General features: G+C 43.2%; 1 protein-coding gene across 3 annotated transcripts in view; it reads left to right on the forward strand.

The window, feature by feature from the left end:
* NFATC2 (nuclear factor of activated T cells 2) overlaps positions 1–21,573 on the forward strand; it is a 477,760-nt gene that overhangs the window by 62,450 nt on the left and 393,737 nt on the right. For all 3 annotated transcript variants that reach the window (XM_069651157.1, XM_069651156.1, XM_069651155.1), the window contains exons 2-3: positions 3,064–4,081; positions 20,436–20,604. In XM_069651157.1, the coding sequence (XP_069507258.1) occupies positions 3,064–4,081; positions 20,436–20,604 (1,187 nt within the window). The remainder of the gene's footprint in view (positions 1–3,063; positions 4,082–20,435; positions 20,605–21,573) is intronic.

The raw sequence follows: 21,573 nt of genomic DNA on the forward strand, positions 1-21,573 counted from the left end.
TACACCGAGCTTGAAGGGATGCTCTTTTTCGTAAGGACCACATCAGACCCAAAGGAGGAGTCTCATTGTAAATAAAGTTTGCTGCAAAATACTATTATCCACTTTGATGATGCATACATGACCCATGTTAACCCACCTCATGCCTTCACGCGGCATGCCAATATTTAATGAGGTGTAAGAACTCTGCAATTCATTATTTAATTTGTGAGGCAATTCATTTTTTCATTTGTGAGTCAAGCTAATTTTGAGCTTGTAAATTACACGTCTAAAGTGAGTAGACGTGTTGCTTTTCTTTTGTGAACCAGCCACACACTTTTGTGTTGCGGTCATTTAATCCTTAAGTACCTTGATTTGCAAAAGGAAAGCAGCACTTGTACACACATTGGATGTGTAACGTGCACGTGTACAATAGAAATGGCAAAATGCTATAGTGGTTTGTAATGGGATTTAGGAGAAAGATAAGTAGTTATATAGGCATGTCTAGCATGCACGCAGACCAAGAATCCTACTCAGCACCAGCAGGAGTGGACCTCGTGTGTTCTATTCGCTGCAAGTAGGTCTCAATACCAAAGTGAGCCCCAGCACTCCGGCTTCCGACTCTCATTTTTGGGGGGGATGTGAGAATGCAGGGATGATGCAATACAAACTGCTGCTGAAGGCAGAGTGATATGTAACAATCGCACCCACACACTCCTCCTGGTAAATGGGTCAACGATTTGCCCCACTCTCTTTGAGGTGGCACCTGGGGTTTTTCCATGTATTGTCTTGCCCTAAAAGTGCTAATTCCCATTACCAATCCTGAAATGGGGAGAGACAGAAGACACCCGTATCCTTCGCCTGTGATGCACTCCCGTCACAACCCATGATACGCAAGAGAGATTGGAGCGGTACCCACTGGTGGATGAATGCAACTATCCGAATAATGGGATGCAGCTTATGCCAGGAACCTGATGGATCTTGCTGAAGGTATGGATATACCTGAAATTCGATCCTTGGGAAGCGTACCTGGGGAGTCCGAAATTAACCAGGAAGTAACCAACGTGTTGTAACTTGCTCAGAGAAGGTCAGAGGATGGGAGGGGAACAGCCTGACAGCTATTATTGAGAATTCATGAAGTGGAATGTTTCACACAATAAACCTCTCTTGCTTGCTGAGGGAGGGATTGAGTGTTTCAGGTATTGATTCTGCTGTGGCTAGAGTAGACAACACCACACACTAGAGATTTTGTACCAAGATGTAGTTTTTTAATGATCCTGTAAGGGGCAGCAGATAAATTAGCACCGAAGCCTGATATATAACATAATGATTCATAGATCTGTTTACCCGGACAGAGCATTTTGGGCCAACAGAAGTGATGAAAGGGGATTAGAGGGGAGATAGACATCTGCCCACTTTGTGCTCTCTCCCACTCTTGATGACTCTTAGTTCATCCTAGGTAAATCAGTAGTCCCCCTATTCGAAAGCCCTTTCTACCTACTGTAGTGTCTGGAGGGAATTGCTCACTAATACTTTAGTCCATCCACACAGATCTACTTCCATTTGTACTAAGGAGGATGAAGGCTTTACCTAGCACCATCAGAGAATGTCAGTACTAGTGCCATTCACACTGAGGCACACTGCTAGTCCTTGGTCTTGCCTCAATGTATGGAGAGGAGAAAGAGTGCAGATATGCTGGATTAGCATAGGCTTTATTACCGGCATTGTGGCGTGCCAAGGAAGAGATGCACACGTGTACACAGGTCGGGAAAAGGAAACACAGGCCATCTAACCTTAATAGCGAGCAGACGGGGGCATATGCCATTAAAGCATTTTACATGGTGCAAGTATGTAGACACATCGTCCCAGTAGCCTGCATGCAAAATAAGAATTTAGCGTAGCTCAGAATATTTTGCATTTTACGGCATATGTGGGGAGAACCTGTTTATAGGACTGCAATGTCTAGCATTTTGTTGGAATACTTGGGCAGATGATATGAATACCATGCATGTGGTGGCAAAACCTAGCCAGTGGCATATTAAGGGACTACCTGGACTTATCATGGCATTACCTAGCCATCTAATGGCAGCTTATTGGATAGCTGTGTGAGCCTGCACTTGTGTGTGTGTCCTTGTTGATGTCTATGTATCCATCATTGTTGTGCATATAGCTAGGTGAGCACATTTCTGTAAGTTTTAGAGAGTGAGGCAGCGTTGATTCTGAGAAATATGTTCTTGTTGGGGTGGCTGTCTGAGTAAAGGAACGTGCATCGTGGTCTGTGCTGGGAATACATGTACATACAATGGCAAATACTGGAATGTGGTCAAGATCTGGTCAAACGAGGCTGCTTTGGCATTTGACCTGTGCTTGGGTGTAAAATAACTGCACTTGGACATGAAAAGATGGAACTGTATGTGAGGATGTGTCTTGGATTATACTGCCAGCTGTCAATGGGCATTATGCCACCTGCTATATGATGGAAGCACCTGGGCATGTGAAGCTGACTCTATGGCATTGAACCAAGTCAACGCCATTTTAGTCCATGGAAAACCTCACAACCAGTAGACAATGTCAATATGAAGATATATTTCTTGGTCAATCAGTGCCACACATGTTCAGAGAGGGCAGGGATGGACAGTCAAGGGCAGACATGTCCCATCACTGTCTCCAGTGGAACTGTTGATCAAAAAATGAGTGCTCACTTCTTGCTTCTGCAGCCTTCGGCTTTGAACATTGTGATTTATCTTTTCAGTGTAGTTGTGTGTTGCCATCATGAGAATTGTTTCCACTGCTCGATCCACGTATTTGCTATGCATTTTGTAGATCATAAAATCCAAGCAGTTGGACTAATTTTTCATAAACCTTTTCCTAAATTCTGTTTTATTGTGTGGGCATGCAGTTGCAAAGAACCTCTATTTTGTAACACGTTTGATACCATCAGAATTTACTCTGAAAGGTTAACTGTTAGTTGCTTCAATTCGCACATTCCAGGATAGTCCTTTTTCAGAATTTGGAATTCTTTGATTTCCATGATTGTTTGTGTATTACTTGTTATCTGGAAGCTTAAAGAGACTCTTCTTTTTCCAGACGAGCCTACCTCACATAAAATCATCAGTGCGTCCTCTGGAGGTGGCTTTTCCCACGATGACATCTCCGATTATGGCCTCAAGACGTACAGCACCCTGGGTTATCCAAGGATCTCTACAGATCACATCGGCAGGTATCCACCTCAAGAGAGTCTGGGGTCAAGATACTACGTGACGGCTGGTGCCTCGGCTTTGAGCCCTAGGATAGAAATCACCCCATCGCATGAATTCATCCATTCCGGTAGTTCTTTCCGCAGCAGAGAGGCTGATCTTATGGTGGACCATCAATCCAACTCAACCGCCACTAGCCCTAGGTTTACTTTGCCGGTGCCTGGCTATGAGGGCTACAGAGAGCCAGCTTGCTTGAGCCCTGCAAGCAGTGGTTCATCTGCAAGTTTCATATCGGAGACCTTTTCGCCGTACACGTCCCCATGCGTCTCGCCAAATAATGGTCATAGTGATGAACTATGTCCACAGTTTCAAAACATTCATTCTCACTATTCTCCTAGAACCTCACCAATAATGTCACCAAGGACCAGCATAACAGAAGATACTTGCTTGGGACCACATTCTCCCTCACCTCGTCCAAGATCAAGGTCTTCATCGCCGGGTGCCAAACGAAGGTACTCATGTGCCGAGCTCTACAGTGGTCAGCAGCAATCCACCTCTCCACAGCAGTCCAGGACTCCCTCCCCACAGACTTCGCCGCACATGCCTTTGAGGGAAGACAGTGCTTCCAACAATAACAGTGCACTGCCCGCTTCGACCACTCTTATGGATTCAATGAATAATTTGGCCGCAGAGCATTCATCCGGCATCCCGGTAAAAATGTGGAAGACCAGCCCTGACCATTCGCCTGTGTCTACTAATAAGAACCTGCCATTCCACATTGTCCAGACCTCCGACTATTTTGGGATTTGTGAGCAGCAAGAAAAGAACAACAACCAAGGATCCGAGTCAATTTATCTTGTATCTCCTTCTTGGCCAAAACAGTTGGTGCCCGCAATACCAATTTGCAGGTATGTTTTAAAATACATCTTTATTTGTAATGTATTTTATGGCTCATGGCGTTACATTTTGATTATTCATGGCGTGCACTTATACTGTATTTAAAGTCATATTGCCCGGAAAGAAACATTTGTTTAGGTAAATATATATTTTCAGAAAGGAAGATTAGAGCAATGTTAATTATATATGATTAGCAACTCGGTGTGTTAAACATGTTCATGGTGCCCTATGCTCAAGCAAAGAAGTAAGGACTGCTGTTATTTATATGCTTTTAAGTGGTACAGTAGTAGAAATAACCACTGATGTTCCATTCACATTTCTATCCCACAAATATTTATTTATTTATTTACATGCATGCATACACACCCACACATTCATCCAGACAGGTAAACACGCTCTTTTGGTCACATAGGAGTGTAGAAAGGTTCAAATAGCAGATAAATGGGCAGCAGTGAGCCTCTTATCATGGGGAGCATTTGAGTGGCATGATGACCGAGCTTGAGAAGGGGTATATTGGACAGATACTGGGAACAATACAGTGGACAAAACTAGGACAAGTAAGCATCAGCGGGCACGCAGTTTAGCCAGCTAAGTACGAGCTTTGGCCTCAAACTATTAAGTGCTATTATGGTGGGGACAAGAGAGGAAATAGTCTGGTTACCGATGAGAGTAGGTGTAAGAAGTAAAGCTGGAGAGGTGAGTCAAGAGGATAGCTCAGAAGCAAGTAGGTGGACTTTCAATTTGCTTTTGAATACATCGATGTGGACCATGTTTCAAAATGCAGATGTCAGGGAGTTCCTAGTAAGTGGAGTAAGAAGCCTAAAAGAGCAGAAGTGCAAGGGCGCACAGGGTGGGTGAGGTGCCAGAAGGGTAGTGGAGTAGGCAGAGTGAGGGTTGCGAGAGGGTTTTAAGGGTTGATAGAGGATTCAGCAGTACCTTACCGTGGATGGATTTATGCACTTGTAGGAGAAATTTTAATTTGGCACTATTTTGCAAACTTAGCCAGCCAGCCTGCTGGTGATAGGGGGAAGTAGGAGTGAAGCATGGGAGTTCAATGAGAGTCTTGGTAACACAGTTAATAGTCTTGTCAAGGGGACAGAATGCATGATTTGGAAGACGAAAGAGGATACTGGCACAGTCATCCAGTCTAGTGAAGCAAGAGTACTTAGGAGAAGTTTGGCGGCTTTGAAGGGAAGGAGGTGCCTGATTTTCCTTTAGGAGTCTGTGGTGAGCCACATTTGTAGTTTTATTGATGAAGGTAAAGATTGTGTGTGAAGAGTCATAGATGACATCTAGGGTTCTAGATGAAGAGGAGTAGCGTAGTGTCAGGTGGGAACTCAATAGGCAGAAGAGGAGAAGAAACAGAGAGGATTTGGCAGGAAAGAGAAGCAGCTCTGTTTAGGAGTTCAACATAAGAGACTGCCAGTCGAAGAATTTGGGAGATAGGTCAGTGGAAAGTTCAGGAAAGTTGCAAAAGGATTGGGTGTTGTCTGCAAAGAATTGGTACGAGAACCCAAAAGAGGTGTTAAGTGCCCCGTTTGCAGAATACACAGTGTGAACAGGAGGGGACGCAAGACAGAGCTTTGCAGAACACCAACAGTCAGACGAGTGAGTGGAGCTACATTGTTGTTCCAGGAAACAAAGAATTGATGAGGTGCAGGGTAGGACTTGATTTGGGCAAGTGCTTGATCATGAATCCTAAGAAGATAGAGAGTATTGAGGAGATCAGAGTGATTCACAGTTTCAAAGACAGAGGATACGTTGAGGAGGATTAGGATAGAGGATAGGTTGGAATGTTTAGCAAAGGCAATAAAGTTGTAGACATACATGAGAGCAGTTTCAGTGGAGTAGCAGGAGTGGAAACCAGTTTGGACGGGGTAACAAAGGCTTTGTGTGTCAAGAAATGAGTAAGGTGGTTGAACACAACTCTTTCCAACATCTTAGAGTAGTGAGGAAGAAGTGACACAGGTCAACATTTGGTTGGATGGGAGAGGGATGACCATGGTCATTTTAAAAGTAGAGGGAAAGCAGACAGAGTCAAAGGACAGTTTGAAAAGATTACCCAGGTGATAGGCCACTACAGGGGTGATCGGTTTAATAGCTGAGGCACAAGAGGATCTGATGATACACAGGAGGGTTTAGCCTTCATCAGCAGCAGTAGCGGAGACAGCCTTTGGTGCTGGAGCAGATAATAGGGTGCCAGCTGTAGGCTCGGGGGTGCACTGGGCACCAGGGGGGAGCCAGGGTGGATGGTCATTCCCCCTTGACTCCACCCTGGCTCTGCCACTGATCAGCACTGCAAGGACTTCCTTCTCAGTGTTGGTATGACTGAAGTGTGATATAGAGTCAATTAAAGATTCAGGGTAGGTGAATGAGAGATTTTGCAAGGCTGCAAGACAACTTCAAACCTGGTGCACTGATGATCCCTAATAACCATGAAACCAGGTATGTAGTTGTCTTGCAGCCTTCCAAAATGTCTGTCTTGAGTTGATTGAGCTTTGTATAGAGTATCACTGCACTCTAAGAGAAAGCCAAATTCCTAGAGCAAAAGGCTTGCATTTGGGCTAATTTGAATACCCACAGTGCCTTGCTAATGTGGCACTGAACTGGAGGTGAACTTCCAGCGATGGTTAGTAGGTAGCGTTGTGGAATGTGTGACTTGTCTCATGTGAATTATCCTACTGTTACATTTCAGGTCAAAGGTTTTTTTTCCAATTCATTTTAAATCCACCATAACTTTACTGGTCTTGTATATATAGGATAAGGCCACAATACTCCACATAGCTTTATTGTGTACTTCATTCAGAAGCTTAGATACATTTTAAGCAGTTTTAAATTCACAACACAATAAACTCAGATTAATTATTGTTTCTTTCAAGCCATTCTCTAGTCCCATCCACTCATGGAATCTAGGATGAAGAGGCATCTGTTCCATTAGATCTTCCATTAGTGCCGGCTTTGAAGAGCCATTTGCACTGCGGAGTACTTATAATTTTAGTGCTTGATACACTTGTTATCATGGGGTGTACTGAAATCAATAGACTGTGTTTGACAAGATTTCCCACACACAGCCAGTCATTAATGATACAGTTAACCTGTCAAGCCAATACATGATAATCTAAACACATGTAATGCATTTCAATTCAATCGGGTGTTTGTAAGCCATTAAAGATTGGCTCAAGATATTTTTGAGGCCATCTGGTTTGGCTTGGACAATGGGATTTCCAATTCCATATTTATCTGTATGTCACACAGATCCCTCAACAGCAAATTAACTTTAAACAATATTTCAGACATTACTTAATACATGCACAGAATAAATAGTAAAGACATTCTTTACTTCACTTAAATGTAAATAAATTGATTAGTGTAATGATTAGCTTGCAGCAGGCCTTGCGGCTGGGATCACTTTACATAGGATGTTTTTCTTTTTACTTTGTGTTGTCCGTTTTACGGTAATAACTTGCTATTTTAAGGTAAAGTTTCATTCTTACCTCCTATCATGTAATAGAAAGCAATACATTCAATCAGGGGATGTTCTGAAATGCAGATTTGGGATGGCGCAAACTTCATCAGACCAGAAATCATCCCAAAATGAAAGTTGAATATGTAGTTATCAAACTTGCACCCTCTAAAGGTACCAATACTAGTAGAATCTGTATATATATATATATTTGTGAAAGTGTGTTTGTATGTTCAGGGTTGGCTCCAGCCCCATAACAGCTGATGGACTGAAATTTTGGCCCACGGTTTTCATACCAGTCTGGGTTGTACTGGCGAAAGTGAAATCTGACCAACCCCACCCATTTGCGCTGCACAGGGCGTGGTTCAGCCATGTGCTGTCGGTATAGGCGATTTTGGGAGATTGCCAATTTTGCGATTGTTGGATCCATCCCCACAACAGTTGGTGTGCTGACATTTCGGCCTGAAATTGGCATACCCGTCTGTGGTGTACTGGTGATAGTGAAATCTGACCAACCCTACCCATTGGCCCTGCACAGGACTGTGTTTGGCCCTGTGCTATCAGTATGGCCGATTTCAGGAGATAGACGATTTTGCGACTTTTCCAATAATAGGAAGTTAGGACACAAGGTCAGCATACCAGTCAGTGGTGTACTGGCGATAGTGACATTTGACCAACCCCACCCATTCACCCTGCACAGAGGTGGAGCGGGGTCCGGCCCTGTGCTTTCAGTATAGGCAATTTTGTGAGATTGCTGATTTTGTGATTTATCAAAAATAGTAGTAAGTTATGACACAATAGAGCATACACATGGCTATAGCCAGGGCTCAAGTAGAGGGTACACGTGGGGGGACAGAGTCCACCCACTTCTTTCAGAGGGTGGACTCAGTCCCCCCAGCTTAAATGAGAAACATTTAATGTCCACTGTGAATTGATGCATTAAAGCCTACCACAAGGATCGAACCACAGTCGTCAGGTTTGTAGGCAAGACACTTCACCACTGCACTGTATAACCTGATGAAAAATAACAAACAACTAAAGGTAGAATGTCTCATTTTGGTACTGTAAATCCCAGGGAAAACATTTGTATTGGTTCTTGGAGTTTAAAACATGCACATCTTTTAACTTTTCGAAAAATCACTATTAGAAGAAACAATCCTATCTGGGTTTTGTGTGTGTGTTGTTTTTATGAAACGCAAATGCCATTCGTCCTGTTCAATTTGAGTGGTTATGAAAAGCCAATTTAATGAAATTAGCATATTTCACCTCGATATGCAAAATCCTGGCAATGTCACATCCCATTGCATTTGTTGATGAGTCCCTTTAGGACTTGACCCCTGGCTATAGCAGATCCCCATGTGCAGGTCAGCTACAGTACCAACACTGTGTGGTACTGCTAGTCCCAAATAAATCTGAATCATAATAGGTGCACAATATTAATTCACTAAGTAATCATTAAATCTTTGGCTAACTCTGAGGCAATTCTGAATATATTCTCTTTGTCTTAAATTGAGAACCTCTCAACCTGACAACCTTTTCTTAGAGACCAAACCACTATAGTTCAAAAGATGTTTCCAAGAGTGTTGCTTCAATTCCCATGTCTTCAAAAAATTCTCCTCTGAAACTCCATGTTCCACATTAGTTTATCTTATAGGGCCTTTCAACCCAGAGTGCTTCGATGCCATAAACATGGCAGTAGGTTTTATACAATTAACAAATAACATAACATACCATTTGAACTCCAAAGCATTATGTGTCATGCTTTCTATGTTGCCAAATTTCTCTAATTTTGTCCCCCACCCCAAGCAGATACACAATTAATGCATGACAATCAAACACTGATTGGGCATGAGGTTGAGTATGTCCAGAGATGCATTACTAATTCATTATTTGTGCTTCAGACCTTAACCAACAACAAAACCATGATATTTTTCCCACATTTCTTTTTTGTTGAAAGCACAAAAAGCTTAATTTGCCAAAAAGGTTTTGCTGAAAAAGGATTTTTTAAATGTTTGTGACAAAATGAGAGAATATTTGACAAATACAAATCAATTTGCTCAAATAAGTGTAAAAAGAGTAAAAACAGATGTATCCAAACTTCTTTTTTAGGTGCTCACTTTGTTCAGAGAAAATAGTCTAGCGAGAGAGACAGTTAAAGTGTGTGTAATATAGCTTTATGTTTCATGCTTATGTTTATTACCAAACACAATTTAAAGCTCTAAAATATTTTACTTTCGTAGTTCCCTAAAAGCTATGAAGGTACGATTGATTTACATAGAAACATAAGTGGCTAAGTAACTAACATACACAGAAAAACAGAATGATAAATGTGGTTTTAAAGAAGTAATGGACAAGCGAGGAAACAGAATAAATGCATTCTCTAATGAGCTTTACTGTGTCTTTTGGACGATTGAGGTCTTTGTCCACTTAAGTGATGTGTCCACAAAAAACATGTTGAAGGATGTGCAAACAGAATTCACTTCAGCAAATTTAAATATATATATGTAGTGAAAAAAAACTTAGTTAAGAGACAGTTAAGGTGATAAAGTTCTGTGCAACAAAACCCTTGAAATTCAATGAAGAAACCTTAGTTGAAGTGATTTTAAGATGACAATATAATGCAAACCCCACCCTCCTGAAATTTGTCGGGTTTTGGAAGCTACACCACCTTAACTATGAGGCCCCCATTACCCAGCGCCTAAGCACATTGATGACATCACAAATGAAATCACTGATGACATGGAATATAACATCACGTTTGCAATCATCAATGATATCACTGTTACAGCAGATCACACATGCAAGTAAGAGAGATACAACATTTAATAAACACGTTTATGCACTTAAGGGTGGATTCAAGTGCAAAGCTTGATTGTAGTCTGCATTTAAAAACTACTCTCTGTTTACAACCATGGAAGTCTTTCACACCAGATTTACTCTGTATTGAATGAGTAATTACCATGAAAAGATACTCTAGTACCTTTATCATTCTGTTCTAAAAACATTCCCTTATGCAAAGAAGACATATGGGTAGTGTTGGTGGTAGTGGGGGACTGAGATGAGGAAAAGTGACATAGTGGTAGAGGGCGCTTTGAAAAGGAAGAGTGACATGGTCGTAGTGGGGACTCTGAAAAGGAAGAGTCATATGATGGTAGTGGGATATGTGATGAGGAAGATTGAGTTGGTGGTAGTGGGGTACTGTGATGAGGAAGATTGAGTTGGTGGTAGTGGGGTACTGTGATGAGGAAGTGTGACATTGTGATAATAGCGTACTGTGATGAGGAATGGTGACATGGTGGTAGTTCCAGACTATGGAGTGGAAGAGTGAGTTGGTGGTAGTGGGATACTGTGACGAGAAAGAGTGACATAGTGGTAGTGGGGTACTGTGACAAATAAAATTGAGGTTGGGCTAGTAAGGGACTGTAATAAGGAAGGGTGAGGTGGGGGTATATATGTAAGATTACTATGCAGTACAAGGATGAGGAAGAGGGAAGTAAGTTTTCACATAGGATTACTAATCAGGTACTGGGACGAAGAAATGGGAGGTGCGATAACACAGATATCTTCCCTTCTGTCGTCAGGAGTGAATTGAGATCTTCACTGTTAAGTTACGTGAAAAGCGTGTCCAATCAAAAAAAAAGGCTATAGTAAACAAGAATCTGCTTCCTTCAGACAATTGTTTAGCTCTTCTTTTCAACAAATTAAACAAATATAAGCTTAATAAACACATTTAACACCCCCAAAAACAGCAATAGCTTCCTAATAGCCCTCTGCCACACATTTTAAGTTAATTTAGGAAGCAATCCCTGTACATTTTTTTATTAAAAATAATGGCCTTCTAATTTAAATTTAAATACTCCTCTTTTGCTAACTAGCAATCACAATGATTGCCACATATCCATATATTATACTTTAGATTTCTTTTTCTGCTGTTCGAACCAATTCTCGAACTCGGAAGAAACCCTCGACCAAACATACAAACTATCCATCCCCAAGCACCAAACCCTCATAAATAATTATTTCTTAGCCTGCCTGTATGATCTCCGGCCTCAAAGCTGCCCTTGTTCACCCCTTGTATAATTTTAGGGCAGTTTCCAATATCGAGACATTCAACTTGTACTACTTGGGTAGGTAAGGGTATATTTTATATACATTAATGTGAACATAAATTAATATGGAGGTGATTCTTGAATGCATCTAACAGATTCTTGTATGTTTTTTCTTTTGTTTTCCCCTTTGTCCTCCTTTTTTGGTGTTTTATGTTTTTTTCCAATTGGGATACATTTCTTTTTCAAATATTTATCCATCACAATGAAATATTTTTTTTAACAACGTTGTTGACTAATCCAAATGGTGGGTTATGTACATTCCTTTGAACTGTACCACCAATTGAGTGATTTATACAGCCTTGAAAAAGGACTGTGAGGGTTGAAACACGTGTTGGCTAGGCGGAAACCCAACTTGAGAGTCACATATGGAAAATTAGAAATATTGGCATTAAACCTTTGGATCAATTGAAATAGCGTCATTCCATTCTACAAACGAGTTCATCAGAAGCAAGAATTGCTGAAAAATCAGCAAATAATTGATTTATTTTTTGTGGCTTTCTAGTAACCCAAAGAGCAGCGCATGATTTACTGCAACAACCAAAATGCGTGCCTCTGGATTTGTCTATGGGCATAGCCAAAGTTTCTGGTACTCAAGCAGCAGCTCTTAGTAATAACAAATGATTGAGTAAGGCGCGGACATAACTAGAGATTGCCCACACTTTAAATATAGCTTTTAAATCCTATTTACTAACCTTTGTAAATAAATGTACCAAGGCAGTTGATATAACAAATAGTGAAATAATATTTAACATGATATTTGTCCACCTAAAAGGTCCTCATGATTGATGGGTTATTTATAACCGTTTAATACCCAGAGGTTTCTAAGCGTGGACCCAGGGATCAAACCCGTGTTGCTCCATGTCGTTTTGCTTCCAAGGCGGGCATGTTGCCCCTGAGCTATCTTCCCGAGACTGAAAGGAGCCATGTTCATCATAGATGAAAGAAGACACAGGTGCCTTCTATAAATCTATTACAAGGCAATTTTCAAACATAGGGTGTCCAAACATGTCTTTAAGGCAAGTTTGTGGGATCAGTAAATATGATATTCATTTAGCAGAACGCTCTTTAAGGAACCAGGGTAAGATTCTTCTAATGGTGTGAGTCTGTGGGCTGGATGATTGCTTGTGGGTACTCCTCTCGCTGATGGATTGCTATTGAGCAGCCTTGAACTTTGGTTAGGTTTTGCGTGTAGACCTATATCAATGGGCTGATAAATAATATATAACACACATATTTTAGTCATTAGAACCTGATCTTAATGTAATTAAAACACATTTGAGGATGCATTACGCCTGTGATTTCTTGACTTCAATGTAGATATACCAAAGTTGTTTTAATGTCAGCAGTAGCCGATAAAAAGACTTTATGGCAATGGACTGTTGCAACAGACTGTGGGCAGGTTCAGGCCTCTGAATGCCTCGCCCGGGAGTTCCGATTGCATGCGATGAAGCACTCTAGCCCTGTGGGCAGGGGGAATGCTGATGCCCCCCTGCCAGCAGTTCTCTGGCTGGGAGCTCAAATTCTAGCTTGCCATCTTCTCACATGGAGTCACCAACAGATGTCAGGGAGAGCTCTGTGACGAAAGCGTTTTGGGAAAAACAGAGATGGGATGAAGTAAGGCAAACATTTAAAACTGTACTTCGCTCATTGTTAATATCTGTAGATTTTTCCTTTATTTATGATACATTGTTAAGTGAATGACCACTGTACAGATATATATATAATAGGGAATGGAGACTACTCGAAGCAAATGGGTAAGGTATGAATAAGAGAGGGTTTGATATAGTGACTATGGCACAATACCGTTCAGTAAATTGGGAATAAAACGTATGGTTGTTGAGGTTAGGGGGTTGGAGGCAATTGACCTAATGCTAGTTTGTCTAGTGGAGCATCACTCTCTGATATTAACCTTATCCCTTTTATGGCTGCGAATCTGAAAGCAAGGAAAATAAGAAGACTTGCAGGTATTCGATTACATCCAGAGAAATCACGTGGCAAGATTTCAAAATGGAACAGTACTCAGATAGGATGAGACACATGTCAAAATAATTGCCTCGCCATGGCAAGGCGAACATTGTGTGGGGGGTCAAAAGAGCATTCATAAAGACATCTGAGTAGCATGCAGAGTTCCAGCAAAGGTGGCACACGGTATCGAAGGTTCAAAGCCAGGGGCAACGTTTGTTTGTGACCTGGGTTTAGCACTATGATTAAACACACTAACTAGGCGCTGTAGCCAATATGCACTATGCAGAACAGGACAAATGCAGCCAAAAAGAGAATGGGACATTAGTGAAAGACATTGTCATTACAAATTACCAACTCTTTGGCCCCATTCTACCCTTTTATATGGGACCAAGATGGATCCAGCAGAGTCTTAAAAGGCTGGTGCAGAGTCCATGCCATTGGTGCTGCGTTCCAGCTGAAGCTTATATGACGTTTTTAGCTTATCAGGGGAAAATCCATCCTACATTTAAGGTACTTTTAATGGTTTTTCAAGGGATCTATTTACATAATTCTACTAGTGGTTCCCGAGGCTCACTGGCCTTCAAACCTTGGGCTTCATAGCGTGCATCACAGCTTCACACCTCCCAGATGTGTCACCCCTACACCCCTATGCAAGACTGCACTCACTTGCATTGAGTTGAGAGAAGGATACTTTTTGTGTAACGGACAAGAAATACCCAGTCACCAAAGAGTGAAAAAACAAGGTCTTTCTTCACGTGGGATGTTGGATTAAGGTGGGATGCAATGCAGGGGCTAGATCTGAGCGCCCTGAGAGTCAGAGGGAATTAACTAGAATGCGGAAAAAGCCCCAGAATGAGGCAACGATCCCGAGAGAGGTGTCAGGGGGGAGCTATTTCGCGTATTTGTTAGGGGCTAGCAATGCCCAGGGTGGTCAAGCAGGGAATCTTTCATGTTGTGAAGAAGGCCCGGCTGATAAGATGAACAGATAATGTGGACATTCTCTGGCTGGGGAACACACCCTGCTATATTCAAATGCCCTCAAACCATTATTTTCTCAGCCTCCAGTCCATACCCCAAGTATCCAACCTAGGTTGCCAACCACTAAAACCTTTTTACCTCAATGGACAAGTGCCCACTTGGGCCACAAGCCAAGAGCCCTTCTATGCTTGGCACTCTCGCACACATCCACTCATGGCCGAGCCAAATAACCAGAACTCCCAGCCTCCATCAAGCCCAAGAGACCGGCAGAAGACTTTGCTTCTTCTCGCTGGACTGTGCCCGCTCTTCCCAGTAACTTCCATTTCTCCCTCCTTGAGTCCTGGCAACTCAGGATGTATGCTTGAATGACTGCCATTGCTTCTGCTGCTTGAGCAGGAGCGACTGCAACCTCCAGACATGTGCAGGAGTACCTGAAGTTGCATTACCTCCTTAATGGCCACATCTGTGCCACCGCCTCCTAGATATTTGCTTCCTTCTAAAAAAGTATTTACCTGTCTAACAATAAGAACCATGAAGTTTATGCCAACCTGAAAACTGTGTTTCAAGTCACGAGGTAAGGTCACATGTCTGTTAAGAAGCGGTGCAGTCCACGAATCGAAGATAGCTCTGAATAGTGAGCCAGTATTGTTAGATCCCAATGACAGAGTGGACCGTATTGATCTGGTGAAGGGGGGATAGCTCAGGCGCAACGCATTCGTCTTGGAAGCGAGACAACGCAATGCAACACAGGTTTGAAGCCCGATCCTGCGCTTAGAAACCAGTCTCTGTTATCAAGCGCGTTACAAAAGAACAATTATAATTATGTTATGTTACTTTGCATTTACATAGCGCCTTATGTTTAGTTTAGTTTACTTTATTATTTGTATAGTGCCGCCTGTCCCTGGGGCATCCAGGCGCTTGGCATGGTTACAGAAGTAGCCAACAATTACATGTTCAGTAGATAGACAGTACAAATTGTCACGACATTATAAGACAGTTACTGATAGTATACACAGTTATCATATATTTACAAGATTAGAGAGTGTACAGGATAAGCAGGCATTAATGACAGTAAATACAATGATAAGTTGGAATTCTAGGCTTCTTTAGCTAGTATCCAGGTTTTGGCATTGTTTCTGAATCTGTGAAAGGAGGGTTCGGATCTGAGATTAATAGGTAGTTCCACAATTTAGTGGCAAGCACAGGGAAGCTTGTGCCACCTGCTTTTTGGAGCTTGAATCTCGGGATGGTTAGGCAGTGTGATTGGGCTGATCTGGTTGGGCGGGATGTGGTGTGGTGTGTGAAATTGTCTGAGAGGTATCTAGGTGCTTGGTAGGTTAAGCATTTGTGTGTAAGGGAGAGTGTTTTGTATTCGATCCTCTGGGGTATAGAAAGCCATTGACAGGATCGTCTTGCGTCTGAAATGTGTTCATGTTTGGGTATATTCGATGCTGCTCTTAGTGCGTTATTCTGGATAGCTTGCAACTTATTAATGTTCTTTTGGCTAGTACCCAAGTACAGGGCGTTGCAGTAATCGACTTTAGAGAGTACCAGTGCTCTTGCTAGGGTGATGCAGTTGCTGGTCGAAAGGTAGGGTCTGCTGGCGTTGATGAGCTTACATGTGTAAGCGGAGGAAGATGAGATAGCATTGATTTGTCTTATCAGAATGAGGGAGGAGTCAAGGTAGATCCCAAGACCTTTGATGCTGTTGGAGACGGTAATGTTGTTGCCGTCAATGGTGAAGGTCCGGTAAAGTTTGTCAAGGTTATTGAGTCTGGATTGGGAGCCTAGGAGCAGAAGCTCAGTCTTGTCGTCGTTGAGGCACAGGCCATGTTTGGCCATCTATTCTTGAATAATGGAATAGATGTTATGAGTACTGTGTTGTCAGTGGCGTAGTCTCCTGTTAGTAGGATGAGTATTTGAGTGTCATCTGCGTAGTTCGTGTAGATGACACCCAAATGGTCCAGTATGTCGAAGAGGGGTTTTGTGAATACGTTGTAGAGCGTGGGTGAAACACATGAGCCGTGGGGAACGTCACATGTAACAGGGGCTGGTTCGGCAGAGGCTGTCGCGGCAAAGACACTCATGGATCTATTGTTCAAGAAGGACTGAATCCAGGCATTAGCTTTGTCAGAGAAGTTGGCTGCTGAGGCTCGGTGTTTACAAAGAATATCATGATTTACTAAGTCAAAGGCAGCTGACAGATCGAGGAGGAGAAGAAGTGCTAGCTTGCCGTTGTCTTTGAGGTTGTCCGTTTGTGTCTTGAGATCTATCAGGGCTGTCTCAGTGCCGTGTTTGGGCCGGAAGCCCGATTGTCTTAGTCCTAGTAAGTTATTTTTCTATAGGTGGTTCTGGATTTGCAAGTCGGCGGCTCGGTCAAGGATTTTTAGAAAGAAGGGTACTGTGGTGATTGGTCTGTAGTTCGTAGGGACGCTGGGGTTTCTTGAGTAGAGGTAAAACCCAGGATTCCTTGAGGTTGTTGGGTACTATGCTGGAGGTGAAGTATGTGTTCAATGGAGATGTTATAAATGGGGCAAGATGTTTGGCTGCGTCTTTGATAATTGGCGGAGGGCAGATGTCGCCTTGGCATTTGGAGGGTTTCCATGAATTGATTATGTCTTCAACCTCAGTGGTGGTGATGGTGGAGAATTCAAATAAGTTATTTCCGTCCAGATGTGAGTTGTGGGTGGGAGCAATGGGCTTTTCTGCGAAAGTGAGACTTTCTTTTTTTAACTCTATTTTGGCTTGTAGCATGGCAATTTTGCCTAGGAGTGCTTCTTGTATTTTGGTGCACCAGGAGGTGTCTTTGGTACATGTGCCTGGGATGGGGGATGGGGATTCGAGGTCTCTTAGGATATTAAAGAGCTCTTTGGTGTTGGATTTGGCATTACAGATTCTTTCATTGTACATATTTGTTTTAGTTTGGATGATGGCAGATTTGTATGTATTGGAGGCTATGGAGTAGGATATTTTATTGTGGGCGGATGGAGACTGTTTCCATGCTGATTCAGTTTGTCTTTTGATTTTACGGAGGGTTCTTAGTTCGGGTATGAACCAAGAGTTGAAATGCGCGCAGGGTTTGGCTTTCTTTAGTTTGAGTGGTGCTACAGTGTTTATGGCTTTGGGAATAGTTGCGTTATAGAGGTCTACTAGCTCAGTGGGATTGGTGATGGCGGGTGAAAAGTCGATGATGGGTTGGAGTAGAGGGAAGAGTTTCTCTACCGTGATGTTTTTGCTGTTTCTTGTAAATGTGGGTGGGGCGTTGGGAGGGGGCACATTATTTTGTTTGTTTTTGTTGATAGTGAAAGTGATCAGATGGTGGTCGGTCCAGGCGCATGGTGTGTTGGAGAGGATGGTGGTGTTACAATTGTGGTCTGCTATCCAGTCAAGGGTGCAGCCTTTGTTGTGTGTGGGTAGAGTGATGTGGTGGGCGAAACCTAGTTCAGAGATGGTGTTAGCGATGGTGCTTGCTTTGTCGTCTTTCATGTCATTGAACCCAAGATTGAAATCGCCTAGAATCAGTACTCGTGAATTGGGTTTGGTGTTGTTGGAGAACAGAAGGGCTATATCGTCGTTAAATAAGGATATGGGACCAGGCGGTCTGTAGATAAGATGGGTAGTGATTGTGCTTGTGTTAGTAGTGGCTAGTTTAATGGTAAGTAATTCTGCAGATGGGAGTGATTGGTTTTGTATGTGTCGTATGTTGAGGGAGCTTCTTGCGATAATGGCTACACCACTGCCTTTGGCTTTTTGTCTGTCTGTGCGGTAGATGGTGTAGTCACTAGGGATGGATAACGCGAGGGTGGGGCCTGATGCTGCATGGAGCCAGGTCTCAGTGATGGCTATAAAGTCTAGTTCGTGAGGCATGGGCGACTAGACATCTAGCGTTGATGAGTGCACCTTTGATAGTATCAGTGGTAGCTTGGTGAGGTTTTCTATTGGATGTGCGGGGGAGGAGGTATTGGAGCGATGAGTGGTCTAGTCGGGTGATGCTAAAGGATGTGTGATGTGCGTGGATAGTTTGGGTTTGGTTTTGCTATTTCTGGGGCCTGAATTATGAGGGGTCGATGTGGTATATGTCCTGGATCTAAGGCGGATGAGTCTCATTGTACCTGTGCTGGGATAAGAGATAAGGGTGCGCAGGGTGAGGTTGCGCAGGTTGCTTTTTGGATACTGCAGGTGTCTATTTTGAGGTGAGACTTGGTGAGGATAGGCTGGAATGGCTTAGTGTTTGGTAGGAATGGTGTGGGACACGGGATCGGGTGGTGTCTGAGGCATGCTGGTCTACTAAGGCCGTAGGGATGGGAGATGAAATGCGGTCCTGAACAGGGTAGGAAAAGAGGAACTAGGTAGAATGTAAACATGATGAAGATGGCCCAGGTTAGCATAGCTATGGCTACAGAAAGCAGTGCTGTGGCTGGTGGGACACCAGAACCTTTGGCGGTATAATGTCAGGTTGCTAATACAAGATCAGGCTAGGGCTAAATGTCAATGTCAAGATACGAAATGCAAGATCTAACAAGGTAGCGCAGTCTAAAGGCAGGTTAATGCTGTTTGAAACAATGCAATACTGGCTGAGAGCAAAATCAGAACAGTGCGGTCTGAGTGGACAATGATAACAACTACATACTTGATGCAAAGACAGGCAAGATACAAGGTAATGCAGTCTAAAAAACAGAGTAGTGCTATCTGATGCAAAGCAATGCTAGTTTGGGGAAAAGCAGTGTTATTTAGGCTACGTGCAATGTCTACTATGATACATTGCAATGAGATTTAGGCATATTGCTGCCCAGCGTGTTATTGCTTAGATATGAGACAGACCCATCTCAGCTGCTACTATAGGCAGTACATATACAGGCTGGAGTCAATCAAGTCAATCGGGTGCCTGGATTAGGCAATCGTGCAGATAGGGATAAGTGGATGGAGCAAGGGCACAGGGTACAGGTATATGATGGATTGCGACCTGTGTGAGGAGGGGGTGCTCAGCGGGGCAACAAATGAGATGTATGCAGTTTCTGAAGCGGGCAATGTTGGCCTTCCTGGTTGTTGGAATGCTGGTATGCGTAGGGCGGCTGTGGTGCACGCAATCTTATTGAACAGTTGCAGTTAAGCCAGGTAGCATCAATGGTTATTAGTAGGCGCTGCTCATTTAGTGTAGCATTTCGCAAGGGGTGTAACCTTACCGGCGTTTAAGCTGCATGTCAGCGACCAGACGTGGTCAGGCAGGGGTCCTGGCCCCAGCCTCGAACGACTCGTGACAGGCTCGGGACAGCCGTTGATCCTTATGGAGAGGATCCTTGGTATGGTCTCAAGGTGCTGGTAGTTAACAGAGAATACTTAACAGCGTCCTCAATGAAATGACACTCACCCACCCGCCAACTCTGAGCCAGTGCATCAAGACTGCCAATGTTGATGCTCAAATGTTGACCCTTGCACTACACTGGTACGTATGCTGTAGGATAAAGAGTTTCAGTTCACAGAGAAATAGGTCTCTGTAAACGTAGGTAAAGAGATTGAAAAACCCATCATATGCATCATCAAATGAGTTCAAGGGTCAGAAGAATGTCTATGTTTACTCCAGAGTTGTTTCCCACCAGTCCACGTAGGTTTTTCTTCAGAAACCATAAGTCCTAAAGTTAAGGAAATTCAAAGAAGAATGACAGCTTGTACAGACATCTAATGATCCAGCTCGTTTGTGAAGACTTCCCTCACTTGATTCTACAATCCCTGTTCACTTCTGAAACTCAGTTCTGCCACCAACACCTGCAGACAGCGTATTCAAAAACTGTAGGAATGTAAAAGAGGACCCAACCTTTCACATTTCTAACCTATTCCTTTGTTGTCATCCAGCCTGCCAGTCGCCTCTCTACCTCCCTTGGAGTGGCCTCTCTCCCATCATTCAGGGCCGTACGAGCTAGAAATCGAAGTGCAGCCTAAAGCGCACCACCGCGCTCACTATGAGACCGAGGGCAGCCGAGGAGCAGTCAAGGCACCTACTGGAGGTCATCCTGTTGTCCAGGTAAGAAGAACAATTCAAATTACAATTCCGAGTTCTGAAAAATGTTCTTTCCATTCACAGCAACTGTCTGGTACCTGGGAATTAATGAAAATGACCCCCTCCCACACCCTAAAAAGTCCTTATGTAAATTAACTTGCCAACCACCACTGCCAAATTCTCATGGTGTGGTCACTTTCAAAGGGTCAGTGAGCAGCTTTTAGAGTCTATAAGGTAGAGTGTGGGCTTCTCTGCATAGGGGTGGGCAACTCGTTTTGGCAAAACATCGAACCGTCCAAATTGTGGGTAGTTTCCGTCCTGTTGAACTTTTAAACTTTTCAGAAGATTTGTCCAGGAAAGGGTCCAAGCCACATATGGATTCAATTGTAGGGCCCTGTAAGATAGGGCAACACGCTCCACTGCCCAACTCCCGCCCGTCCGGCACCCACATGCCATGGGGGACTGTTTAACTTAAATTCACGGGCCACTTTTTGGGGAGTTTGCACATGCGTACTCTTTAATAAATAGCAACCGTGACATTGACATCTAGAGTTAGATCACAATGCCGCTGTACTTTCCTTCCAATCTGGTCACAGTACTGCAGCAATCTGAGTCTTAGGGTGGGGCTATGGGTAACCATCGATTTCCAGCGATACTGGCTTGACTCCTCATCCGCAGTCACCGTTCCCTTCTACCTCTTGCTCGAAGAAGATGGTCGGGCGACAGGCTCAATGGAGGCCTACCCTTGCAAACATCTATTACTGGAGAAATACCTGATCTCTTTATGAATCCTCGTAAAATGGATACTGTAGATAAATCCCTCTGGGGGGCGGGGGGTGGTTCACAGTACTAATGCATATGCACATTTTGAAGCGGTACTAATTGGAGAGCAGACCTCAGGATTTTTTTTGTTGAGGAGAGCACCTGATCTAATCTATACCCTCAAAGAAATCCGAGCTTAGCACTTCAGAAGTGGGTCTTTAAACACTAGAC

This window comes from Ambystoma mexicanum, chromosome 3p, assembly GCF_040938575.1.
Source record: "Ambystoma mexicanum isolate Mex_15411 chromosome 3p, UKY_AmexF1_1, whole genome shotgun sequence".
NCBI lineage: Eukaryota > Metazoa > Chordata > Amphibia > Caudata > Ambystomatidae > Ambystoma > Ambystoma mexicanum.